This window comes from Lissotriton vulgaris, chromosome 9 (genome assembly GCF_964263255.1).
Source record: "Lissotriton vulgaris chromosome 9, aLisVul1.2, whole genome shotgun sequence".
NCBI lineage: Eukaryota > Metazoa > Chordata > Amphibia > Caudata > Salamandridae > Lissotriton > Lissotriton vulgaris.
Window position 1 is genome coordinate 599,673,668 of NC_141697.1, and position 23,477 is coordinate 599,697,144.

The following is a 23,477-nucleotide window of genomic DNA, read 5'->3' on the forward strand; positions in this document are numbered from 1 at the left end:
GGAGAGACATTTCACAAATAGAGGTCGGGCAATAACAAGAACTGTTTGGTGGAGTGTAGTCCAAGTTAATGTATTAATTTTTTAGGCAGGTAATTAAAAGTTCCAATTATTTGGCACATTGGTGAATGCAGTAAAACGTATGCGTAGAACTCGACACAGATGGTGAGGGCTGTCCAGCTACATCAGCATTCAGAAAAGTGTTCCTGTGTATATAGGACTGGAAGAAATTGGTTATTAAATGCTATGGCAGAGGATTCATTGGGGGGTGAGGCTTTTGGCTGAACCACAGGCTGTAAATCCTTTTGAGATTTGTGGCCATTACAGGTGCATTTTTACATATTAATGTGCATTTCCCCAACCGCTTAGCCAATGAAGAAGCACACGTCTTATTGTAAAGAACCAAAAAGGTCGAAGGCTGTTTATATACTAAAATGTCAAACCCTCAAGGCACAGAAACGGTATAACATATTTATTTTTACTGCAAACATGTCCGAGAACCATTTAAGCATCAAAATGTTTGCTTTTTTACTCCTTAGTTTTACGTAATATGCTTGCAAAAAAAAAAAAAAACCTTCACAGGCCATCCCATTTGTTTTTCTAGTGCTTGCTCTATTTGGTGTCTCAGTTTCTTTTTGTATTTTATTCTGCTGCTTGATTTATTGCCATGTTTCTGTATTTATGAATATTTCGATACAAGTTACAGTAGGTGCTGCAGAGTTCAAACGTGTTCTCGCTTTTCTGTTATCAGGTTCTCAACTGAAAATTATTTAAGTTTTGAGACTTTCACGTGTCTATCGCACATTATTCGAACCACAAGAAGAAAAGAAAAATGGAAAGTTGCACTACAGGTGAGATTGACAGATTTAGTCTAAATCATATTTCGCCACTTTCTCTAAAATAAGTGTCGGACAACAGACTGAATGGGGCGTGGACTGCATTAATTAATCATTAGTCTGTTATTTCATTGTTTGCTTGGGGGAAATCGATAATGCGTTCTAATTCCATGCCAGAACTCAGGCTGCCCCAGCACCCGGAGATCGAGGAGGGGGGAGAATAAATTTAGCCCTTTTCATCTCACCCCATTTGATTAATAATGACCTGCTAGGCCTCACACCCCTACTGTCAAAATAAGAGCCTAAAAGGGGCGGTTTGTTTACAGTCTTATCTCTCTTCTTCTTGCAAGCTCATGGCAGACTGGTGCTGACCTGTCCAGGCCTTGGGCTGTTTAGCTTCTAATCCTACCTCCTGTTCTTCTGCTGGGGACCTCCAGGAAGACATAATCTTCTTCCACCCTCTAATGGCACCAGCAGACTGCTAACCATGAGTGATGGGCCAATTTACAAGCTCTTTAAACTCCCAATACTAGAGCAGTCTTATTTTTAGCACATGCTAACTTTCACCAGCACATTCTTGAAGAATCAGCCTGTGGTGTACACCATAGATTACGCCAAGCACTGCCACATTTGCCCTACAAAATCATCTCTACCCCTTGATCCAGCAGCATGTTTTTCGCAAATGGTGGTGATTTTTCCCTAGATATAAAGCAACTTTGGTTTTGTAATAGTTCGTTTCTATCAAAGGAGCAACCATTAAAATCTCGAAATTAAGAACAGTTATTTGTTTACCCTTAAAGAGATAGTGTGAATCCTTTCTGGGGTAGGATACTCCCAACTCTCTTTGCGGTTCAAACACACACAGAATCATTTCAAACCACCTTTTGATTAGTTACCTTCACAAAAATACCGATAGTGATGAATTCCCTACATTACAATACAGCAACAGCATTTAATGAAAGTAACAATGCTATAACAATGCATGTTCACCTGAGAAGTTAGAGCTAAAGATAATGTATCTAGCCCTGAGGACAGTCCTCTCAGTTCAAACGTGGGATCACGTTCATAGTTGGTAGAAAAAACGTTTGGAGGGAAAGAAGCATGGTCTCATGCATTTTCCTGTTGTTCGGCTTCGTCTCGAAAGCAACCATTTGAAGGCAACATTGCTACCTTTCCTTCTATGGGTTCCAGTTAGACCATTCCTACACACAGTATAATGCAGCTGATATGAGTGAAGGGCCGAGAACTAAATCTTTCTCTACGGTGTGTGCCTCTGGCCAGTTTCCAGACCAGGGTTTTTTCTAGGTATTTCTGTCTTGGAAGGGCACACCTTAGCCATCTGGAGCTGGTCTGGTTTCGGGCATGTGCAACAAAAGATCGCTGCTCTGGATGATGACTCAAAGCCAGACAGCCACTGCATTCAGCTGTACAAGGGAAATCGAAGGAGGGGTGCATGGGCATATGCGGGGATAAGGGAATACAGCTTAATCAGCTAGATACATCATAGTCCCGTTTTGCGAGTCCTTAATAGCGATTATTAAGGAATCGCTATTAAGGACTTGCAAAACGGGATTCATGTAGGAATCGCTAAATAAATTGCGGTTCCTACACATTCCTTATTTGCAATTATTAGCAATTTGCTAATCGCAAATAAGGATGCCATTTCAAGGGTGCCAGGGGTGTCCAAAGGACACCCTGTAGCACCCCTGAAATGTAATCTACATTGGTGTTGCGCACACACATGTCCAAAGGACGTGTGTGTGCAACATGCAACTTAGAAAAATGCATTTAAAAGCAGTTGTCTAAGTTTTCGCTATTTACCACGAGGTTTGACCTTGCGGTAAATAGCGGCCCGAAATTGCGATTTCGCAATTTAAAAATGGTTAATGAATTGCATTTAAGGAATCTCAAATAGAGATTCCTTAAATGCAATTCATCGCAATTAAGCGAATTCGCAATTACCGATTTTTGCATTTGGGATGATGAATCCCAAATGCAAAAATTGCGCTCGAAGATTCTCAGAATCTGGCCCTTTGCGAGCCCATTTTTCAATGATGAATCTGTCTGTTAGTGTTTACCACTATCCGTATGATCCTCCCTTCCCTTCCTAACCTGTTGAATATCAAGGACATCGGCTGCCACCAAGTATTGGCATTAGTTTGGTCTTGTCCTGGAGTGGTAGGTAATCAAAACAAAATGGAGAATCACTTTGGGTGATCCCCAGAAACCCTCCAGGGTCTGTCACTCCACTGATGAGCAGCACACCATAATCTTCTAGAACACACGTCTGATGGCTTCTGACAGGGGTCTCTTGTACCTTTAAACACAGGAATTTTCCAGAACATCAAAATAAGGATAAGGTGGTTACATTGACAATGCACTAGGATTTTTCATCTCTACAGCCACAAACATATCTTTAAATATGTTATTGGTGTCTAACTTTATCAGCTTGAAAAATGTAGGCAAGGATTTTATGTTTCAAATATCTTGTATGTTTACATACTGCTTGTCATGCAATGCACTGCAGCAGAGTTTTGATTGTGGAACATGAATTCTTGAGAAAAGACCTTTAAGAAGGATCACCTGTTTGACTTTTCATGAAGAGTGATGAACTCTTTGAGACACTTTTAACCAAGAGAATGGAGGTAAAGGTAGTAATGGGAAAATTCCTAGGGAGACGGACAAGAATTGGACTCTGGTATTTAAAACCAGGGCACTATCGGACCTATTATTTGTTCCTAAGTTGGATACAAACACGGGTAATTCAGACCCAGCAGTCTCTCTCTCTCGACCATCAATCAAGTTGCTTATATGTTATGAAAGCTGAGTCCAATTTTATGCTAAATGGAACTTTTAAAGAGCTCTTACACCCACAGGTCTCCAGTTGCTTGAATAAAAACAAATAAAAGGTGAAAGTGTGTCTTTAGTTGAACCAGAAAGGTTTTTAATTGTTTTCTAAAAAGATGAGTGGCTGAAGTTTGATGCCCAAAGGTGGCGAGTTCCATAACTTTGAAGCCAAAACTTAAAATGCAGTGCTCCAGAGTTAGGTGTGGGCGGGTCCCTGAGTTTTATGGGCCTGAATCCTGTTTCTATGTATTCACATTTAGTAGTTGGTTTTCTCTTCAATAAGTTATACTTAAATATTGAAATAATCATAACATTCATTTCTTTCTAAACAGAAGTGAAGTGCCTCCTTGCACAGGATATCGATGTAGGCCAGGAGATTGATGTCCCACAAGAGACTGATGTATCAGGATCACCTATCCAGTTAAGACAACCTAGCAGGGTGTCACTTCGAGGGTCACGAGGTGCCCTGGCGAAGCTGGTGATAGTGCGGCCTGGTATGTAACTGTTTCTGGTGGTTATTAAAAAGTAGAAAAACATTAATGTGGACAGAAAATGTTTGAACATTTCAGATTTTTTGGAGTATTTTCTGAGAACTATCTATGCCCTCAAACAAGCATGTTCTTTTCTAGTGCTGTATGGGAAGTTGTTAATGGCTTCTAATTAAGCTGACCATAATAATGCAGTGTTTTATTTTAACTCTGTGCCCAACTGGGCTCAGGTTTGGACCAGCTACAGTTTGGCTGATCCTAAGGTCTACCGTAATATGCTGGACATGGCAAATGATGGGTTCACAATTCCTGATACTGCCCATCTGCTTGCTGTACTTGATAAAGTGTTTGAACATGAGAAGAATGCCCCCCCCCCACTTCTTTTTTAGAAAAAGCTCTTAGTTATAAGCAACACATCAACTTTAGTTAGATATGTTAGGTATATTTATTTGTACCTTACTTTCACAGGTTTTTTGAAAAAATCTTAAATTTACATGTCAGAGAAAGAACACAACAAATAAGACATATACATGTATCAACTTAGACACAACATTTAGCAAAAAAATAGAAAATCATTACATCAAAAAGTGCATTCACTGTACACAACAAAGCATTTACATCTATTTCAGACTGTTCCACAATGGGAATCACAATTACTAATCTCAGTGACCATCAATGATAATCATGGGAACAGTGGTGGACAAAATCACAAGTGAAAGGAGATATCACGACACATTAATTGTACCAGTCACTACGAGTCAAGAGTTATTGGTCGTGTTAATTTTGTTATTGGTGCTGCTAGTTTTTATCTCCTTTCTTGCCGATGCGTTTCGAACTCCATACATCAGTTATGGGTTCTCTTCAGGGCCTTGTCATTACTATCTGCATGTGTGTAAAGGAAAAGAAGAACACTATTTAAGTGTCAATTCTATAGCCTCATCTTTTAGGATCGCTTTTGATCTTCTACATTTACAATCCATGTTACCTTAATGGTAGCCGTGTGTATCCTATGTCTTGTTCTGGATCATTAGAGCTGCAGTCTACAAGACGTTAAAAATTCAATTTAGAGTCAAGTTCAGTAATGGCCCTACAGTCACTTCATGCAAAAACACTGCAGGACGTACCTTTGACTTTCTTTTGGGGTTCGTAAGGGCGTCTCCCTATGGCACGGTGATGCTTTAGTAACCTGGGGGAGGGCGAGGAGGAAATCAATACCAGTGGGCTTATGTCCTTTCATACCCCATTCAGTAGATTAATGTGCCGCCCCTACCTCGTTTGGTGCACCGCGGGCTTCGGGAGCGGCTCACTCCATGACAAACAATTTTCACCCGGTTCTTCAATTCTAATTGGGAGTACCGCGTAGTCACTCTCAGTTGAACTTCCGATCTCCTGCACTGTTAAAAAATGGACCGGAGTGTGTTTTAGTCTCCCCTTACATAAACCAGTTATCGTACGATCACTTAGACCCTCCACTCACCTTGCTCTGTGCGGCTAGCTTTCACCAATGCTTCACTGCGGAGGGCGGCGGCCGGGTTGCCTAGTTACTAAATACGGTCACATGACCGTAGGTATTCTGGGATTTGTAGTTAGTTGGGAGTACGCGCGTACCTGTCAATTGGCCCACATGTGTCGGGGGCGTTATTGTGCTACAGGCTCTCCCCAATTTCACACCTTTCAGTCAAGGGGGACTGTCAAGCCCCCGTGGAGTCCCACACAACTTTACATCATAGTCTAGACACCTCGGAGAGGGAATTTAGTCCGTTTTGCGCACTATTAAATTTTAGAATCAGGTATGCCTCTTTCCTGAGCAATGTATCCTCAATGTCAATCAGACCTTTATTTCCTGTTGGCACTATTGTATACAGTACAGTCCACTTAAAGTCCATTTCACTGTGATTTAAATCAAGGAAGTGTTGGACCATGGGAGCGCTCACGACCTTCTTTTTAATTCGTGACCTGTGTTGGGTGATCCGACTATTGACCTGTTGTGTCGTTTTCCCTATGTACAGCTTTTGGCAGGCACAGATAATTGCGTATACCACGTTTTGTGTCTTGCAATTGGAGAAACCGTTGTTTTTACATTTAACTCCCCTGTGTTCAAATTCAGACCCTTCAATTGTGGATTCGCAAGATATGCAATTTCCACATCTGTGGTGCCCTACAATTGGCTTCAGGCCCCATATCGAGAGTAGATCGCTTTTTGGCTTGGGGGTTAGTACATCCGCTCTGATTACACTTTGGCCAATGCTCTTGTTTTTCTTATAGGCCAACAACGGTCGCGGGAAAGGACATTCAAGTTGTCGCGGGAAAGGACATTCAAGTTAGAGGAACTTGAATGTCCTTTCCCGCGACCGTTGTTCGCCTATAAGAAAAACAAGAGCATTGGCCAAAGTGTAATCAGAGCGGATGTACTAACCCCCAAGCCAAAAAGCGATCTACTCTCGATATGGGGCCTGAAGCCAATTGTAGGGCACCACAGATGTGGAAATTGCATATCTTGCGAATCCACAATTGAAGGGTCTGAATTTGAACACAGGGGAGTTAAATGTAAAAACAACGGTTTCTCCAATTGCAAGACACGAAACGTGGTATACGCAATTATCTGTGCCTGCCAAAAGCTGTACATAGGGAAAACGACACAACAGGTCAATAGTCGGATCACCCAACACAGGTCACGAATTAAAAAGAAGGTCGTGAGCGCTCCCATGGTCCAACACTTCCTTGATTTAAATCACAGTGAAATGGACTTTAAGTGGACTGTACTGTATACAATAGTGCCAACAGGAAATAAAGGTCTGATTGACATTGAGGATACATTGCTCAGGAAAGAGGCATACCTGATTCTAAAATTTAATAGTGCGCAAAACGGACTAAATTCCCTCTCCGAGGTGTCTAGACTATGATGTAAAGTTGTGTGGGACTCCACGGGGGCTTGACAGTCCCCCTTGACTGAAGGGTGTGAAATTGGGGAGAGCCTGTGGCACAATAACGCCCCCGACACATGTGGGCCAATTGACAGGTACGCGCGTACTCCCAACTAACTACAAATCCCAGAATACCTACGGTCATGTGACCGTATTTAGTAACTAGGCAACCCGGCCGCCGCCCTCCGCAGTGAAGCATTGGTGAAAGCTAGCCGCACAGAGCAAGGTGAGCGGAGGGTCTAAGTGATCGTACGATAACTGGTTTATGTAAGGGGAGACTAAAACACACTCCGGTCCATTTTTTAACAGTGCAGGAGATCGGAGGTTCAACTGAGAGTGACTACGCGGTACTCCCAATTAGAATTGAAGAACCGGGTGAAAATTGTTTGTCATGGAGTGAGCCGCTCCCGAAGCCCGCGGTGCACCAAACGAGGTAGGGGCGGCACATTAATCTACTGAATGGGGTATGAAAGGACATAAGCCCACTGGTATTGATTTCCTCCTCGCCCTCCCCCAGGTTACTAAAGCATCACCGTGCCATAGGGAGACGCCCTTACGAACCCCAAAAGAAAGTCAAAGGTACGTCCTGCAGTGTTTTTGCATGAAGTGACTGTAGGGCCATTACTGAACTTGACTCTAAATTGAATTTTTAACGTCTTGTAGACTGCAGCTCTAATGATCCAGAACAAGACATAGGATACACACGGCTACCATTAAGGTAACATGGATTGTAAATGTAGAAGATCAAAAGCGATCCTAAAAGATGAGGCTATAGAATTGACACTTAAATAGTGTTCTTTTCCTTTACACACATGCAGATAGTAATGACAAGGCCCTGAAGAGAACCCATAACTGATGTATGGAGTTCGAAACGCGTCGGCAAGAAAGGAGATAAAAACTAGCAGCACCAATAACAAAATTAACACGACCAATAACTCTTGACTCGTAGTGACTGGTACAATTAATGTGTCGTGATATCTCCTTTCACTTGTGATTTTGTCCACCACTGTTCCCATGATTATCATTGATGGTCACTGAGATTAGTAATTGTGATTCCCATCATGGAACAGTCTGAAATAGACGTAAATGCTTTGTTGTGTACAGTGAATGCACTTTTTGATGTAATGATTTTCTCTTTTTTTGCTAAATGTTGTGTCTAAGTTGATACATGTATATGTCTTATTTGTTGTGTTCTTTCTCTGACATGTAAATTTAAGATTTTTTCAAAAAACCTGTGAAAGTAAGGTACAAATAAATATACCTAACATATCTAACTAAAGTTGATGTGTTGCTTATAACTAAGAGCTTTTTCTAAAAAAGAAGTGGGGGGGCATTCTTCTCATGTTCAAATAGTAATTAAGGTCCAGCCTTTCCCATTACCCAAGGACCTAACTCCTTCACAAGAAAAAGTACTTGATAAAGTGAGCATTGTGTCCTTCTGCAAAGTTTGACTCACATATTTACAATTCCACCTTTGTATGTCCATTTACCAGTGTGTGGCTACTGTCGTCCTTCTAAAAAAAAAGTCCATGTTTGTATTTATTAGGTTTTTCAGACGCTTTGGCCTACATAAGTATTCCTCAGTGGGTGCATCTTTGGAAGGTAGTAATCCACCCAGGCAAATATGATGTCCTTCATCAAAGTTTAAAATCTTTTATGCAGAGCATTTGTTTTAGTTCTGGGGTGGTCAAGGTCTGATAAAAGGAAAGTTCTGTTTATGGGTCCAAATTATAGATTGTTCAAACCTCTAAATTTTGCAATCTGTTCTGCCAAGCTCCAAAGCGCTTTGTCTGTGAGTTGTGTTAAATTCACTTATGCCCCTTGGTACTTTAAATTAGTGCTGTACTGACTTTCTGGCACTATCGCTTATATGGCTTATTTGATATGTAATCCTTTCACCTGCTGAAGAATGATATACTGTAGTTGCTCCAGTAGTGCTTTCCCACCTTGCTTACAATAATTCTCAGCACGTCCGGACAGGCAATGTGCTCGTACGGCTTGTGACGTTTGAACCCAGTGTGCGCATGGCACGCGTTCACTTCCCTCCCTCGCGCACAGCAGATGGAGCGGCCCAAAGAGCAATGTCGGACGTGCTGAGATGGCCAGAGAAGACACGCCCTGAGCGTGCACATAGGCTGTCCGTTGGCGCTGGGGAATGGTGACTGAGCAAGCAGGACAGTAGAAGGTAGTGGTACTCTCTCTCTCAGGCCCAGAGAATAAGCAAGCAACTCTGTGAACTTTCTCCCTGGGTCAGCGACTGAGCATGCAGGGATGTAGGAAGGACTGTCCAGGCCAGCGACTGAGGAATGTGTGAAGTGCACGGTATGAGTTTATTTATGGCGCTTGTCAGTGTATACGGCCTGTGACTGTGATTACTGTGGATCCGTTGAAAGCTGGTGTGTGAGGGTTTGTGTGCACACTGGTATGAGAGTTCGTGTTCATGTGTTGTCATCTAATCCTTGAATCACGCAGTCATTTTATTTTTCCAGTGCTAACTCTGCCACTTTTAGCCAACTGGAACAGCTTTTTTTTATGAAGGACTCTGGCTGTTTGCTGATTGTTGTACATCGCGCAAGAAATCACTGTCCACACTTCTTCAAGGAGCAAGAAAGGCCACTTTATTTTAAGACAGGTGCATAATACATTTCTTGAACACATTCATTATTTATTTATATCATAAAATTCCAATCTACACATTATGCCTAAACTCCCTACCTAACAGAACCCGAAACTAACTCTTGACTAATACCCCCAGGATTACCCAACGAGCTACCCTTCAGGATGGCCAACCCGCTCCAGGCTGCCCACCCCACTAGCCAAAACCGCCACCCAGGAAAACCTTTAGCGTTTTCCTGCCCCACCCAAAGAAGGAAGGGAAGGAGCACCCCACAACTGCACCTGAAGAACTGTGGCCATTAAATCTCTAAGCTCCAGAAGGAAAAAGAACTGCCTAATGTAGATAGATGAACCCCGTCCTCACAGAATACATACTTCTCTGAAATATTCCAATTATGATGAGCCAAACTGTATATACATAAATGATTACAAAACGTCGTATTGTTCTCTTCACATTGCGTCCTGCCTACTCCATGGCGGAATAGCGCCTTGCCCCAGTCCATCGCAATCGAGGCACGAACTCCGTCCATGTCACCATGGTGCTCACCCATGTGCTCTTGATGACTACGAGATCATGATACATGAACTTTAGCAAGGTCAAACCTGATAGAGAAACTAAGTCGTGTTCACCAACATGCAGCACCAGTAGACCCGAAGGGCCCCCCCCAACCCTTTGAAACCATAGAAGCCAAAGCAAGAAAAATACCGCCCAAACGCATGCCCCCTGCGCCATGCCAGGAGACTTCATGTGTCAGACTGCCGAAACCAAGAGATCTCCCACAAAGCTGACGCGCAGCGACTACAGCAGCCAGTTAAAAAGAGTGCCCAGGATCCACACCCTCCTTAGTTATCCAGCGACTGGGGCCAAAGACCTAGGGGCAAAAAAGATGTCCGGCAAAGCAAAGGCGGACTACTTTCTCCAACAAAACCTTGCGGAGGACAGCTAACACTGAGAAACAATGATGGGACCGCCATCAGTATGACAAAAATTTTGTCCCCCGAGATACGACGAGGAGAAGACACAAAAACCTCCCAGTCCCCCACAGGGCAGCATGCATACACACCGCTGCTACCCAGAAACACCCCACCTACCCCTCCCCATCTGATCAGTGGTGGACATCCTCAGCCACAGGCGTACCCTGACATGGTCCCCCCACCACCTCGCCGCTGACCCTTCCCCACTCCACCCCTCAAACCCAGCAGATCAGAGGCCCGAAATGCCCCAAAGAATACCCACACAAAGCACAAACAAAATTTTTGTGGCACTCCAAAGCAGCATAGCAGCACACCTCCCAGTGCGATAAAAGCAACTGAAGCAAATCAAAGGGCACCGGCTGCCGTAGCTTCTAACCACCAGCCCGGAGCCTACCCACCCTTTCAGAACTGTACGAAACAATACCCCCCCCCCCCAACCGAAATCCCTCCCCCACCAAAGCTGACCATAAAAAGACACCCCTGCCAACCTGAAAAGATCGTGAGGGAAAGGCCTTTGTTCGCTAAATGTAAACAAACTGCAATAAAAAGTGTTCATCAGCTAACCCAGCCCTGACCGGACCTGTCATCTCCACCACTGCCAAAAAACTCATGCCAGGCCTTCAAAGAACTCCGCCGTGCAGAGGCAGCTACGGAATGTGCTACCAAATGGTGGACCCTCAATCCCCAAAGTCCCATACGTACCGTGGAATTGCCGTTAGTTCCAGGTCCGCCCCGGGAGCCCACTCGCGGAATACGGACCCTTGAAAGCGAGATAAAGAATCAGCGATACAACTAATGGCTCCCGGGGCATGTCGAGCTTTAAAGGCAAGATTCAGTTTAGAAACACCGCAACACGAAGCCGCACAGGAGCTTTAGCACCCGCAAATCGCGGGCCCTTTGTTTGTTAACAAGATCAACTACCGCTATATTGGCCCCGTGAAACAATACGGCGCGAATCTGAATTCCCCCCCCAGATACACAGAGCAACCCACAACGGGAAGTGTTCCAAAAAACGCAATGCTGCGACCTTATTCTTTCCCGCGCACTGGCCAGCCAGCCGCGCACCAACGACCTTCCCAATATGCCGAAGCCATGAGCTCCTCATGCATCCGTGAAAAGCTGCCACCTGCCACACCATGTCCTCATCCGCAAAAAACAAGGACACGCCACTGACATCTTGCAGGAAACGCAACCAGATATTCAAATCAGCACGGACAGCAGTTGTAAGGCGCACACGAATGATGAGGAATGCCGGCGCCGTACATCGAGAGGCCCAGATGTCGACAAAAAACGTCCTACCCGCCCGAACAACCCAACAAGCAAAATTGAGGCACCCCAAAAGTGTCTGTACTTTCCGCAGCCCCACTTTGTGGACTCCCAACACCAAGCGTATTAAATCAGTCATCTCCCGCATGGTAGCAGCAGGCAAGCGCATCATCATAGTCGCGGTATCAATCCAATCCCGAAGAAATTCAGTAAAGTACAGGGACCTTCGGCCGTAACCGGCGCCAGAGGAAAGCCCAAACCCTGGTCTTAGCCTGAAAGATTACCAAAGCCGCCTGATACTGCCCGGACTGACCCCCCCACCCCCCCCTTAAAAGAAATTAATCAAGGTAATGGCAGACCAAGAAGCAGCCGCTGACAAAAATTGAAGCGCCACTGCAGAAGGGTACTGAGGGTCTCAAAGAGGGAACATGACACCGAGCAGCCCATGGGTAATACTTTATGAACATAAAAAACATCCCCCAAAATGCATACCAAAGAGACCCAACAAAAACCACTGAGGGATAGGAAGGAGCCGGAAAGCCGACTGAATGTCACTCTTTGCCAGCAAAAAACCCCCAACGCCTGCCCCGCGAACGAGCCGTAAGGCGTCATCCCCTGAAGCATAGGGCACGGTTGAGGCAGCTGGGTCAATGAATTTGGTGACGGATGCACCCTCAGGCCAGGACCGACGATGGATGAGGTGAAAACTCCCCCATCGCCTTTTGGGGACCGCCCCCCAGTGGAGAGACGATCCAATCAGAGAGAGGACAACTCAGAAAAAGGACCTGCAAACCGATCCCTCAGCATCCAACTTCTGCTGCACAAACCTGAGAGCACTCCCTCGCCGACCTCAGATTGTCAGACCACCACCCCACCCGGGGACCCTGATAACCAAACCGAAACCCAACCCTGAAAAAACCCAGAACAAAATCGCAGCAGCCTCAAAGTCAGGATAGTCCACCAACCGCAAAATCAGAATGTGCTGCTCAATAGGAGTAGGAGCCCTCATGTGCAAAGTGCGGAGGTTGTCACCTACCCCCTGAACCCCTCCCCTGTCCTGCAACCCGCAGTCCGTGAAAACACTGTGTGAGAGCATGCCGCCCCCCCCCCCCACACTGCACACACTCGTGGCAATCGTTTTGGCAGGATACTATCCTCCGTAACCATGTTTGGAACAGCCACCCCATCCCCAACTGTAGAAACATCCCTTGTAGATTGCACATCAGAAACATTCAAAAACTCACAGGCCGCTCAAGCCTCGGTGCCAGAGCGACTCGCTCACCAAGAACCCCATCCCCTGTACCGATCGATCTGGTACTCTTAACAGGGAGACTCTCCCTAGGTTTCCACACGGACCATCTTTACCTCCCGGCAACTGTGCCGACTTCCACTGAACCATCCATTTAGCTAGCCCACTCCCCCTGTTTCACGTACCGCCGCGTGGTCCCACATGACTCCTGCAAAAATACGAGAAACAGGGGGTTGCCCCAGCCCACCCCTCTGGGCCCGTGCTGCCAAAAGCCCAATTCCCTTACCCCTCAAACTCCCCTCCTACCAATTCATCATCTTGTACATCCAAATAGAAATCTTCCCAGAAAATGAAAACTTTTGCCCTGCCACTTGGCAGCGCCCCATCAACAATTCCCCCAACAGAAAACTGCCAGTCAACATCATGAAAGCTCCGCGCGCGCAAAAAACTTCCAGAAGAGAGATCCGCTCCAGATCCCTCTCCCGTGATCCCACCACTGGAAACAGCCGTAGGGACAGCTCCCAAGCCCGAAGAAACAGTCCTCAGCCGGAGGAACAGCTCGAAAACTGCGGCCGCTCAAACCAGACTGAAGAATCCGCAAAAACTACCTCCCCCCCACAGAGGCAAGGGAAACACCCCAAGAGGACCCAGCAACCGGCGCCAACCCAGGGGCACCACCCAACCCGGGCGCCGGACCCACCCCGGGGGGCGGCAGGCATCCCGCGGCGAGCCGGGAACAACACCTGGCTGGTGACAGGGGACGCCCACCATGGCCAGAGGCTGGTGGGAAACAAGGGGGGGGGCAGCGGAACCAGAAACCATGAGACAGAGGGGCCAGGGGGGGGGGGGAAGAGCAGTACAGCAAAAAAAGGGGGGGGGCAATTCTGGGCAGCCCTGGGCCAAAATTGCTGGGGTAAAATGCAGGAGGGCTTGGCCCAAGCACAGGGGTGGAGCGAGGCGGCAGGTAGCGCTGCCCAATCACCCAAATGGGGCGAAGCCCCGCCTGACAAACCAGGCACTGAAGGGTGAGGGGCCCCCGGCGAGAGGCGCATGAACATGTGTCCTGGTGAGGCACTTAGGGTCGAAAACTCCGCCCTCGCCGGGCCCCCAGCAACAACAGGAGACTTCCTGGTCCTGACAGGAGGGGACCCAAACATACGCGGGGCCTGCCGGCCCACTGAGCGACCCCGCCCACCCCCCGGGCGCCCCACACAATTCAGCAACTCACAAAGGCAAAGGCCTACCTGCTGGCGGGCGCCCGGGTCGCCGGCGGGGTCCCCGAGTCTGCAGGAACCTGGGCCGGCATCCGGAAAGCCGCCGGCATGGCGGCCTCTCCGTCGCCGTCGTCGTCCGTGTCAGGCGACACCAGCAGCCGCCGCCCGCGGCCCGCCCTCAGCAGCCTTGCGAGAGGGGGAAGGGGGGGGGGGGAGAGAAGGGGCCGGCCGAACCAACCCACGCCTACCGCCGGCACTCCCAGGCAGCCTGAGGTCCTAGCACCCGGCGTCGCAAAGCGCCCGGACAGCCCGCCCGACCTCCGCCGCCTCCTCCATGGCCCCCCTGACGGAGAACAGTAAGCGGGCGGGGCAAAAAGAACCTCCCTTCCCTTGCCTCCCTCTAACGCCGTGTCCAACCGCCAGCCTGACTTCCCTTTAATACCTCCCCCAATCAACCCCACCTGCTTACCTGATTCTCGCGCGAACACGCCCAGGGAGAGACCAGCTCGCGCCTGGCTCTCCCTGGGTCCCCCCTTGCCTCTGTCCAGGTGAATTTAATTTTGACCTTCGGTCCCAGGTGGCCCCATGATTAGGAGGTAAAATGGGCTGATCTAATTAAAATCACCTGGCTGACACCAGGGGACACCGGTTTAGATGGACACTGAATTACAGTATTTATTTGTCTTATCTTATTGTGATAGTGCCACCCATCAGATTTAGTCCCATGGCATCGGTTAGTAGTAATAAGAATTCACAGATTCTTTTTTTTTTTTTAAATAGCCCGTCTTCTGGACTGTAAAAGCAGCGATTAGCAGACTTTTTTTTTAAATCCATGGTTTGTAGCAACACTATCTCGTGGTCATAGCAGCACAGAATGTTAGTTTAAGCAGTGTAAGTACAGCAGGATTTTTTTGCAACTGAGCTTTTCTAACTTTATTTTGGCGAAGAAAATAAATGTATGATTAGGTAGTTTAGTGACAAGTTTATTCTACTGCTTCTGATCGTTTACCTTCTGTGCCTTAGAAAAATACGTTTCATTTTATACAGTTAAACAGTTGTTGAAAACCCTAAGACAACTGCTTTTAATTTTCAGTTGCACATTGATTGTCTTCATGATCTGTTTTAGTCCACTCCTTAAGAGACCTATATAGCTTGGGATTTGGCTATGCCCAGAGCATTTTTGACTCTAACCTCATGGTACTGGCTATCAGATGTATCATTTCGCCTTCTATGAAGTGCTGGCAACGCAAAATTGCAATGCACGAGGGGCCACTTTACATCTCAAAAATACACTGAATCATCTCTTATATGCTATTTATGCAGAAAACAATCCTCTTTTTATTATATTTTCGCTGCTGAATGCTTTTTTTAAAGTTGTGGTCAGAAGTTATGTTCAAGTTACACAGAAGTATATAAGCACAATTGCACATACTGGCACATACGAGTCAGCTGCTTAAAACAAAACTATCATTGGCAAAAAAGTCCATTAAGTCTGGATTCAGTGTGGTAATATATAGAAACAGAGGCATGCACATTAAAACAAGACCTATTGGCTTTGCTAGTACTTGCTGATTTTGCTTCACAGTTAGCCAAACAGGCATAGTGTCTTTGGTGTCATGGACGCAAGACTGAAGCACACTCGGTACTGCTGAAATATTCAATTAGTTGGACATGGCTCATCCTAAATACACGTATGAGGGTCCACGCATGGTAGAGCTATTCCCTTACAGGTGTGGGCGTCTCTCTCTTCTTCATTGGTCTGCCTCATCACTGGGCATTTCCTGTCTTGCCCTTAGTTCCTTCAGGAAGTAGTGTTGACCAGTCTCTGGTCTCTCAGGGAGTGGTACATTCATGTTGACTAGACATTACCCAAACTGGGAGATGTGCTAAGATCATGATTCCTTTGTATATTTATGTATTCATACTTATTAAGAATTACTGGCAGGAAGCATGATCGAAACAGGGTACCCAGAGATGAGTTTTTTAACACAGGGTAAATTCTTATTGAGTCACTATTGTGTTCCACTGATTCACCTATATCAGTTGATCCCCATGTTTAGGTCGAACCTTGGCAGTGCATGCGCTGCTCTTGAAGACATGCTGTATTCAGGTATGGACTTGAAACTCGGCCCACTCTCCCCCCCCCCCCCCCATATTTGTAATTGACTTGTTTCTCCTAGATGCTGTGGCAATTGATTCAAAAGTGTGCTGGGCTCTCCTAACCAGGCCCCAGCACTAATGCTCTTTATCTTACACTGTAATTGTGAATTGCTGCACCCAATTTGCAATTACTATTACAACCCTGTAAGGCCGTAGTATATGGCACCAGTGGTACACAAGGCAGGGATGTAAAAGGGAGGCCGGGGCTGCAGCACTTGTGCCACCCTGAGTGACCCGAGTGAAACCAAAGGCTGCAGGTCTGCCATGTTAGCCCTCCACTAGCAGCTTGCCTGCTTTAGTTCGACCCTGCACACATCGTGTGAGAAAGGGTCACCTCTCTGCATTTAATATATGCTAGTCACCCTTAAGGTAGGCCTCTTAAACCTCATGAGGCAGTGTGCATTATATTATATATGTGGAAATATATGTGCAAGCATATATTGCCTTGTGGTAGAATTCTAAATGTAATTCTACCGCAAGCGACCAACACTCCATAGAATAACATTGACTGGACACTGGACATACTCCAGGTGTTCAGCTCCATTATGGAACTGTCAATTTTCTTTGTGTTTGGTATCTTAACCCCTGACCCAATGGTCTAGCCTTCGGGATTACGGGCCGAGGTCGTTTGATGTGCACGTCCCCTGACAACTGAGTGATAAAAAAGAAAAACCAGGGAGATGTATTAGATGAATTAAGAAAACGGAGAAGCCGCTTTAAACATATACAAGGAATCTGTTCTGTTGAGCTGCCTCAGCAAACAATAAGAAATTCATACGTATCACATCACAAGAGTCAAGGGTTTCAGCCTCTTGTAACTTCAATATAAACGGAAATAATAACCGATGGATGAAAAACTTATGTGGAATGTTTCTTTGTATTGAGGCGGATACACGCAGATCCCAGCTGGCCAAACATAGTCAGAATTGAAAATAGGATCCATCTTAAAACTGTGTTCGAATAGGATATCCATACAGAGTTTATTATTTCTTTGGAAACATCATCTGTTCTGCAAAAGGTCCTGAGGAAGGTGGTCTCATCCCACCGAAACGCGTCGACCTTGCGTAATAGATCACATTACAACCTGTGATCCCTCAGACACAGAATAAATTATGAATGTAGAATGCATGAGAGAGTATGTATGAGGTAATGGTGTGAGTGTATTAGGTTCTTTTCTCTGTATGGTATGTGTATTTTTATGGATTATATGTCTCTTTTTTGTATAAGGATTGTCATAAACTCAAAGAAATATTGTAAAAAAAATAAGATTTTTTTAAGGAAAAAAGAAATAAAAATCATAACTGTGAAAAAAGTATATGTTGTCACCTTGTGTTGCAGGTTTTGATTTAAAATATAGAGTTTGTAAATTGTTAATCTAATTAGGTCATGAGGGAATATTCTTCTGGTATCTTAACCCCTGACACAATGGCGGTGTTAAGGTTTAACCAGCATGTACCGAAGTGGCACTTTAGACATTCCCCACCAAGATAACTCTGTGTTCTCATGCCTTGGCAGGCTGGTCTGAGGTTTTGCTGCCAAGACCGAATTCTGGATTCATACTGGGAAGTGTGTGCCTCTCGGAAAGGCCAGAGACCAAGACATGTGTTTGCAGGAGGGGCTAACTCTGCCCACACAGTATTGCTAGTAAATGGACCATCACAGCAGTGATCCTCAAAGGCTTCACCAGCTCAATGGGACAGAGGAACTTGTCCCCCACTCGAGGACAAATTTACCCCTGCCCCAGGCACTGTTTTTCATCGGCTGGCGGGAAATTAGCTACGCAGAAGGTGTGCACCTCTAGAAGGTTGACCACACCTCTAGGGTGTCACAGCTGGGGTGTACATTTGAGGATGGTGTTAGACATCTTGAATTCGGATAAAAAACAGTTCTGACTAGTTTTATTGACATAATTCCACTGGATATGGTAACTACTGGGGCGGATTAGCAGCAGCACTAGATGCCGATTGGCTAATAGTCCTCACACCCACTAACGCCCTCTAAATCCAGGATTTAAGGGGCAGCCAGACACAGAACCTTAGATTTGATGTGATAACAAGAAGTGACCCGTTTCCACGACAAGGCAGAACTCCATGAAGAGAGGTGCTAAGCTCTGCACCTGTGAAAGCCAACCTGCACCCGCTGGATCGTGACTCGATCAAGGCAAGCGACGGGTTCCAAAAGGAAGGTGACGCCTCTTCAAATTCCAGACTTCACAAGAACTCCCTTGGGTTAGAGAAACTAGTCCTCTGCAGTCAGTAGGCACAAACTGCCAAATCCATGAGCCGTCCGGTGTAGATGCTCAAAGTTTATTGGCATGTGGTTCTAGGAACTGTAGTCCCGACCCTCAGCGAGTCTCCGCTTTGTACACCGTTCCCCTGGTCCTCTGGAGATTTCCTCAACCACAGGGCTTGCAGGTACCAAAGCTTGCTGTGGTTAATTAGACTACTCCCTGCTTTACTTGAGGAGAGATCCAATGGCACGAACAACCAGCCACTCTTGTGGCTTCATTTTAAAGATCCTGCATTTGTTTTCTCCCTCTCTTGGCACGCCTGCCAGCACTGCTGGCCGCCGATCCTTTCAGCAGCACGAATAGCTAAGAGCACCTCTGCACCAAGTGCACCGAGTAAGAGAGTCATTCTGCCTGGAGACTCCTTGTCTAGGGCCTGCTCCTTGCTTAAGTTCGGAAGGTTATTGCTCAACAAGACCCGCAAGTACATTTTTGCTAAGGTAACTAGTTTAAAGATAGCAAGCCTGATTGACAGCTCCAGTTGACAGCTAACGTGCCCCTCAGCAGAACTGGACTAGGGACTCATGAGACCTTAATCCTGAGTGGGTTCAGGTAAACCCACTCTCTCTAATTAACAGATTGCTTATATGTGTTTTTCCCACTGACCGCAACGTTAATGTTTTTCTGTTGGATTTCTCTGGAATCATGTCAATCACTTATCGTCCATGCTGGTGATGGAGAAAGCTTAACACATGTTCCTCTAAGTAGCCTGTCTGATCTTTGCCACTCTACCAGGACGGAGGGAAGGTGTACAAGAGAGTGCCCAGGCTCCGTCTTTTTGTGTTGTGCTAGTATTGCATTTAATACCATGTAATACTTTCACATTGCAATATTAGTGTTTCAGAGTTGGGATTTCTGAGCTTGTGTTTCGCTTCACCACTTAAACATAAGTATATTTTTTGTGCATGAGGATCCTCAATTGACTTTATACACAAAGTGTATTTTTTCAGATAAAATTTTTTTTTTCATTTAAATTGTCAGCGCCCTGTGTTAATTCCCTACAGCAATCGTACATTAAAGAGTAAACACTTTAAAGGGGTTTAGGAAGTAGGCCAAAGTATTTTAGAATTTTTATCATTTTTAATAAGTTACCCACTTTCTAGATAAAGTAAGCACAATGCAGGGTGCACCAGAACTCGAGGTGATCACTCTCTCGGCATCCAGGATTTTAGAGTTTTGTGCAAACTTAGGGGCATTAGCTACAAAGCTACTACCAGAAAGGATGATCTAGTACAGGCCATCCAAGTGTAGGAGAATGAGCAAGCTAAAGCAGAGAACCTCATCAGGTGAGCCTGAGACAGAGGATGAGATATTGGCTCAACAAGTGGTTGAAGAAGATAAGAACCGAGATCTCATGCACGTCCCAAGGCAGCCCTCTCCTGCAGGTAGTGGCAGAGGCGACTCCAGTAGTAGACATGTAAGTTGGGTAGTAGGAGACCTTGAGGACAAGCTTGCCCAACTCTTCCTGGAGCAGAGAAAACTTGAACTTAAAGAGAGGAGACTAGCCCTAGAAGATAGAAGGGTTAATGTGGGCCTAAAGCCCAAAGATGGTGGCAGCAAAGTTAATAAGGTTAGTGGGGAAACTCGTGACCCTTAAATTCCAAAGGGTATAGTCCCCAGTTACAAAGATGGAGATTACATTTCAAAATTGTTTGCAACTTTTGAGAGAGTCTGCACCATGAGAAGAGTAGGTCGCCAGCACTGGGGCTCACTACTGTGGGATTTACTACGAGTTAGGGACAGAGATAGGGCTTGGCTACCTCTTCAACTAGGGTCAGAAGTCTAACATCACATGAAAGATACTTTCATGGAAGGGTTTGGACTTACTACACAGGAATACAGAATCAGATTTAGGGAAATCCACAAAAGACAAAACAAACCTGGGTAGTATTTGGGGACTCCTCAGTCAAGGCACTGGAATGCAGGATTGAAGGTAATGAAGTGGAAACATATGAAGGCTGTATAATCTATTGATGAAAGAGCGGGTTCTAATAAAATGGTTCAGCAGAGAAATTACGACAGCATCTGGCAGATTCTGAGTTATCTTCTCCCAGAGAGCAGGTAAAGATTGCAGATGAATTAGTCCAATCCAGGGTTACCCAGAACAAGACCCAAGGTGGAGGTGACTCCAAGAAAGGTGCTCAAACTTCCCAACAAGGGAAGGACGTGAGCACTGTCGGAGGTAAAAAGACAGTTTTTATCATGCCCCTAAAAGACTTCCAAGGAGGGTGGGCCCAGAGACTCTTCCCAGTACAAAGGTAAGGGGTACCAAGGTACAACTTGCCATCCCAGGAAAGCTGGGAACTGCCCTGATTGTCTCCAGCGAGGTCACAAGTGAGGTGATGCAATATGGGAATTGGTACACCGAATTTTCAAGTACTTTTACACCCCTGTCAAGCCCTAGTACATGGAACCAGTGGTACCCAGGGCAGGAATGTAAAAGGAGCACCAGGGCTGCAGCACATGTTGTGCCACCCTGAGTGAAACCAAAAGCTGCAGGTCTGCCATATCAACCTGCACAAGCCTGCTCGAATTCGGCCCTGCACACACCATGTGTGATGGGGTCGCCTCACTCCATTTAATATGTCAGTCACCCCTCTAAGGTAGGCCTTCTAAAGCCCAGGAGGCAGTGTGCATTATATTATAAGTGTGGAAATATATATGCAAGCATATATTGGTCTGTGGTACAATTCTAAATGTAATTCTACCCCAAGTGACTACCCTCCATAGGATAACATGGGCTGCACACTGGACATACCTCAGGTGTCCAGCTCCATTATGTTAAAGTCGATTTTCCTCGTGTTTATCATCAAACACAATGTTTTTTAACCCCTGACCCGATTGTGGTGTTGAGGTTTAACCAGCATGTATCTAGGTTGCACTTTATACCTTGTCCACAATGTTCTCGCTGTTATCTCGTGCCTTGGCACTTTTTTTTTAGGGTTTGCTGCCAAGACAGAAGTTTGACTTCATGCTGGGAAGTGTGTGCCTCTCCCAGAGGCCATAGACCAAGACGTGTGTGTGCAGAAGGTGACACCTCCGCCCACACAGGATGGCTAGTGATTGGACCATCATGGAGGTGATCCTCATAGGCTTTAACAGGACCATGGGACAAAGGAACTTGTTCTCCACTCGAGGGCAAAGTCTCTCCCTGCCCCAGGCACTTCTTTTCACAGGAGGAGGGAACTTAGCTGAGAGGGAGGTATGTGCCTCCACAAGGCTGACCACATCTCTAGGGTTTTGCAACTGAGTTGTACAGTCGAGGATAATTTTGGCCATCTTGAATTTTGACTAAAAATAGGTTCTGCCCAATTTTGGTGGTATACTCCCACAGGATTTGGTCAGTACTGGTGCGGATTATCTGTTGGACTAAATGCCCATTGGCTGTTAGTCCTCACACCCACTAACACCTCTTTAATCAAGAATTTAAGGGTCATCCCAGATACCAAAACCTTAGATTCTACATGATAACAAAAAGTGACCCATTTACACGGAAAGGCAGGACTTAACGAAGAGTGGCGCTAGGCTGTGCACCTGTGGCAGCCACCCTGCACCCACTGGATCGCAACTCTACCAAGGCAGGACACCATATCCAAAAGGAAGGGGAAGCCCTCTGCAAACTCCATACTTCACAAGAACTCCCTTGGGCTAAAGAAACTACTATCTGTAGGCCCAGACCGATAAATCCCAAACCTTGAAGTTCTGTCCAACAAGCCTTTCGGCGTGGCTGCTCAAAGTCTCTAGGCAGGTGGCTTCTGGGAACTGTAGTCCCGACCTCATTGAGGCTCAGCTTTCTACACCATTCTACTTGCCTCTGGAAGATTTCCTCAACCTCTGTGCTTGCAGGCACCAAGACTTACTCTGGGGAATCCGACTACAACCTGCTTTAGTCAACGCTTCAAAAGGAGAGATCCAACTGAACGAACGACCAACCACCCTTGGCTTCATCGTACAGATCCTACATTTGTTTTCACCCTATCTTGGCACGCCTGTCAGCACTGCTGACTGTGGATCCATTCAGCACCACGGATAGCCAAGAGCACCCCTCTGCACCTGAGTCCGCCGAGCTAGGTAGTGTTCATCTACCCAGACACTCCTGGGCGAGGGCCAGCTCATTGCTTAAGTTCCACAGGTTTATGCTCAACAAGATCCGCAAAGACCTTTTTGATAAGGTAAACATTTAAAGACCCTAAGCCTGATTGACAGCTCCGTTTGACCGCTGACGTGCACTTTTGCACGCCACTCCCCTAGGACAGGTAATACTCAGCCACCCCTAATGTGGTTAGATTGGTTGTGCCCCATAATTCTGCGCCATACAGTGTGCTACCCTCAACTTTGGCTCTATATAGCTATTTAAAGCGCTCTGATACCCGATTCGGGACAAATTCTGGCTATATAAAACTCTGTAAAATAAATAAAAAAATAAGACTGAGAAGACCAATTCAGCCGTTGATCCCCATCTGATCATGAATGGTGTTTCCACCCAGAGGTGGCACAAGGTCTCTTTCAGCAGTGGGGCTGAGCCTTGGTTAGATCTGTTCACCTTTGCAAGAGCATGCAATGTCAGTAGTATTGCACGCTGAAGTTTCCAAGGCGGCTCTCGCTCAGAGATGCTTTT

General features: G+C 46.0%; 1 protein-coding gene across 1 annotated transcript in view; it reads left to right on the forward strand.

The window, feature by feature from the left end:
* LOC147691934 (uncharacterized) overlaps positions 1-23,477 on the forward strand; it is a 407,861-nt gene that overhangs the window by 193,872 nt on the left and 190,512 nt on the right. The window contains exons 12-13 of the mRNA XM_086939486.1: positions 826-848; positions 4,013-4,174. Coding sequence (XP_086795612.1) covers positions 826-848; positions 4,013-4,174 — 185 coding nt within the window. The remainder of the gene's footprint in view (positions 1-825; positions 849-4,012; positions 4,175-23,477) is intronic.